This window comes from Sinocyclocheilus anshuiensis, unplaced genomic scaffold (genome assembly GCF_001515605.1).
Source record: "Sinocyclocheilus anshuiensis isolate Anshui unplaced genomic scaffold, SAMN03320099.WGS_v1.1 scaffold1132, whole genome shotgun sequence".
NCBI lineage: Eukaryota > Metazoa > Chordata > Actinopteri > Cypriniformes > Cyprinidae > Sinocyclocheilus > Sinocyclocheilus anshuiensis.
Genome location: NW_015552678.1, coordinates 86,411 through 90,919, shown reverse-complemented (window position 1 = coordinate 90,919; position 4,509 = coordinate 86,411). Strand labels below are relative to the sequence as shown.

Below are 4,509 nucleotides of genomic sequence, written 5' to 3'. Positions count from 1 at the left end.
TATATATATAATGTATATTCAACTTAACAGGCTTTTATGACAAACAAGTAATAAAACAACCTACTTAGCCCATGACATTCTGTTCAGAATATTTAACTGAGTGAAGATGATTTACGCAGTTTAAAGATACATTTGGAGTTTGGGTTCTGTTAGATAAGATTTATGTATGTTAAAGATTATTTGAATATAAATATGGTTCCACTCCTCAGGTAAATTAGATTTCATGAAGATCAACCATTTTATCATTTATGGTCATTATCAAAGGAAATATGCAATGCAGTAATGCTGAAATCTCTTTATTTTATGCTTAGAGCCACAGCTTTGTTTATGCAGCAGAAAAGATGCCAGTGTAAAAATACAATCCTGTTATCAGTTAAGGTGCGGTCACATTAGCAAAGTTTTGTGCGTGATACAAGTCTATTTTCTAGTGTACCAATGTATGAAGATCACAAAGAGGTTCCACAAGCAGGATTAAACAAGAAAAAATCATATGACCAACTTGAAACTGTTGCAAAATCTATGTGGAGAAATCTTTCATCCCCATGTGAAATTCCCAAACGTGTGGTTTCCTATTGAAATTACTTGTTTTTTCCCTCAGAATTTTGATAAACAACCATAAATGTGACTGCGTATTTATGCTCAGCAAGCAACTGTATTGCCTGGTACAAAAAAAATTCACAGGCCCTTCAGCGCAATCACTTTCCAGGGCTGCATTGGTTGAAATTGTGTTCCCTTGTCCCCCTCGGTTGAAATTGTGATTTCTTTACAATCCAAGCCCCCTTATGCTTGCACCCGGGACACCCTTTTTATGGTGGCCCTGCTCACAACCCAGTATGTGTGAAACTGGGCCTAAGGATAAATGCGAGAATATCTAATCTCATATATTCAACACATTCCACAAGATAAAATCCTACAGAGCCAACTGGTATTCAATGACAACATGTCTTAAATACTGTTCCTAAAAAGGAAGCAGCATTCAGAAAAGCTACTAATATTATTTTCAATAAAACTGCAGTTTGGAAGAATCTGCCATGGCTCCAGGCAGGCTGTACACAATGTTCACTCACTAAAATACTGCCCTCCTCCTTCCATGCTGGCAGGCAAATACTTATATTGGTCACAACAGTAACATCTACATGATAAATTACAGACTTCGTACAATTTTTTTGTGTGCACTTGATAATTATCAACAGCTCTGAACCTATATGACTGACCTCAAAGAATGGGGTTCAATAGCACATTACCTCTGATACTGGAATGACAATGCTTTCACCTTCCTCAGTCACATCTGGCTCTTTTGCAGGAGGTTCAACTGGGGTCTGTCCTAGGTCCTCTGTATCTTTCACCACTTCATCTTTGATGACATCTGTGACTGGGACTTCTAATGCGACTGCAGGAGGAACTTCAGCAAGAACGTCAATGGGAGCAATCACTGGCAGGGGAATTGGAACGGCAACTGGACACTTTGAGGTTTTAACAACTGGAACTAGAGCAGGAACTGGGGCAGGGAAAGCACACACTCCTGGGGTTCCCTTTCCAGAGGAGGCGAACCACTCCTCCAGAGCCTTTCTCTGGGCCTGCTGCTCAAAACAAATAAAAGAATGAGAAATAGTTGAGATTTGAAATCAGAACCATTTTATTTCTTATCTTTAGTTCACTTGACTGCATAATGGTATTAGACAGGGTTTAACAAATTCACTAAGAGCTTACATAAGTGAACAAAAGTTGGCCGTCTAATGGCAAAAAATGGCTGAATCCAATTGATTCAGACATGCCTAGTCAAGCGAGTTGGAAGAGTCAGCACCCCTCGGAGCTCTGGATGGGGCTAAACAGAATGGACAAAAATGCTAATCACATCATAATGGAACCATAATCGCATTATAATCACACTCACAACTTCATTATCCAAAAGCAAGGGCTGGCCAGTGCGGTTTACATAGGTCTCAAAAGAATTTAAGCTCTCATTGTGCATGTATGGGGTGTACAGTGGCCAGCACAGTTAAGGCCAATTATGCAACCATGTGTGAAGACCAGCATCAGCACTGACAAAGCCAAATCAGGCAAAACATGGGCCCGAGTCCATGAAACAGGCCATAACAGAATAAACGGTCTGGCATTTGGGGGAACAGAGGAGGTGGTTAGAAAAAAACAAAAAAAGCACATTTTGCTTCAAGGTTGTTCATTCTATAAAAACAGGAGAAACTAGTTTGGAAGATGGGCCTACAGCTGAAAAAGATGAGTTAATTGGATCTGGCAGCTGAGTTTTAAAAGATATTTCTTCTGCTCTGAAGCACCGGTTAGCAACAAACAGGGCGTTGGAATGCACTCACCCCCAGTACTCACTATTTCCTATTTTACCAGGATGATTAGAGAGGGTAAAATGTGCCCTGTTTAGGACCAGCTGTGTCTTGGGGGCTTAACAGCTAGAGAGATAAAAGATACCCCTCTATTTCTGTACTTGTGTGAAAGGCAGTTCTGTTGATATGACCGCATGCCAAAGTTTTAGGACAATAACAACTACATGTTTAGCTAAGAATGAAAAGGGTGAGATTTTAATGACATGCACTTTAAAAAGCTGCTGTAAAATTCAAACAAAGAGTCCAGTGTTCACATGCACAAACTGTGTGTGTTTCATTATGTCACTGGTCAAGAGAAGACAAAAATGTCTTGGAGTGGTGAGGCATGGTCAGTATAGTTCAACATTCCTTTGCACTGACAGAATGCAAACTAAATCACTTACCAAAAATATATTTATTAAAAATCAATGGGTTCATAATGGGTCAGTGATACACAAAACCAGTGGATGCAATGGTTTTTCTGGTGGTCTCTGGACCAACAGCCTCTGTAGGAATGTGCCCTGAACCATGTTAGGAATCAGACTGACTGAAGGGATGTGCCAAAATCAACAAAAGTCCATATGAGTTTAAGGGTGGGGTCAAAAGGCAAGGTTTGGTTTGTTGCGCAGACAGAACAAAGAAACAAAAAAGCCACAAAGCAAACCAATCACACTCTATAGGTAAAACACACCCATAGAAAACGCAGAGTAATTATTATTATTATGATTCTTGTATTTATTGTCATACACAGTGCTACACTGTGATAATGCAGAAGGTCAGAAGTCAGGAATATGTTATTTGAAATGGTCATTTCAAATGAACATTCCAAGCAACACTTTTTTCAGGACAATACATTAATTAATAAGAGCAGTTATTAATGCAGTAAACCCTAAGGAATTAATGAATGAATAAATAAACAAATTAATTAATTAATTCATTCAGGTTTTATACAGAAAATATTTACAAAAATATTAGAAATTGTTATTATATTCTATTTATTAACTAATCCAAATGTTTCTAGAGATACAAAGTGGGACGTGTAATTCCTTTGCATCTCTGTAGCCTACTGGTTCCTATGGGGACACACCCCCCACTACAGATGCCACTGCAAGTAACATAATGTCAGAAAAGATTAATAAATTCTTCAGAAAATTATAAACATATTATTTTTATTTTATATTTAAATAACATTACATGTTATTTATAGCAGCAAATATACAGCAGGCTATTAAATAGCCTAAACAACATTAGCCTATTGGCGAAAGACTTAGCTAAAAATGCATTAGGGTATGCTACATTTTCTTAAAAAAAAAAATCCATGCAAAGCCGACAGTGCAAACTTCAAGTATGAATTCAGTTTGGAAACTAAAAAATAAATCAGAATTGTTTGCAAGACAATCTGAAAAAAAAGTGTAAAAGTAAATGTAGGCTACTCACCACTTTTCTCATTCGGCGCTTGTTCTTCTTTCTCTTGCTAGGCATGTTTACTGTGAAGAGTGTGTAGAATGAAAGAATAAAAAGTGTATTTCTTCGGTCGTGCGGTGAGGCAATGGATGACGAGCGGATCTGTGTCCGCTCTAGCAGTCAGATAACAGCAGTCAGAATGACAATATGGTTCTATTTAAAGGCGCGTTGATTTTTTTCATCTCTCTGTCTGCCTATGGGGGAAGGGGTTAGGAGCGCAGTCCACGCACCTCAGTATCAGTCTTCATCGTCGTCATGACATGAAGTGGGCAGACCTCACAGCTCTTTGCAAGGTTGCGTAACATTAGTGCAACTCGACAGCAAGTCACGTTTTAACGCTACTCCACATACACACGCGATTTCTAAGTAAAAATGGGTTGAAAACTTATTGTAGTAAAGTTTGTTCCGGTAACTCGTTGAAAATCGTTTTAAATCGGTGTCTTGCACAAGTGGTGTTGGTGTTGGACTTGGCCTTGCACGAAGTAAAACGTCCACATTTAGATTTACCTTGGTAACAACTGCATATTCTACACTGTGTGTGAATATATGTGTGTACCAAATAAAAAAGCTGACCAATTCATTTTTAAAACCTATATATACAAATCTATGTGTACATATATGGCTACTATAAGTTTAGTGATTCGAGTTCTGGTACATACACACATAGCCTACACAAAGTTTCCAGTCTGAGATACAGTACATATACATT

The 4,509-nt window shown here is 38.3% G+C and overlaps 1 protein-coding gene across 2 annotated transcripts in view; it reads right to left on the bottom strand.

Moving 5' to 3' along the window:
• The window catches only part of LOC107667555 (calphotin-like), a 12,943-nt gene extending 8,871 nt beyond the window's left edge, over window positions 1–4,072 (bottom strand). For both annotated transcript variants that reach the window (XM_016459240.1, XM_016459239.1), the window contains exons 1-2: window positions 3,774–4,072; window positions 1,245–1,580 (exon numbers count right to left, since the gene is read on the bottom strand). In XM_016459240.1, coding sequence (XP_016314726.1) covers window positions 1,245–1,580; window positions 3,774–3,818 — 381 coding nt within the window. In that variant the 5' untranslated portion in view covers window positions 3,819–4,072. The remainder of the gene's footprint in view (window positions 1–1,244; window positions 1,581–3,773) is intronic.
• Window positions 4,073–4,509: the final 437 nt, after the last annotated feature.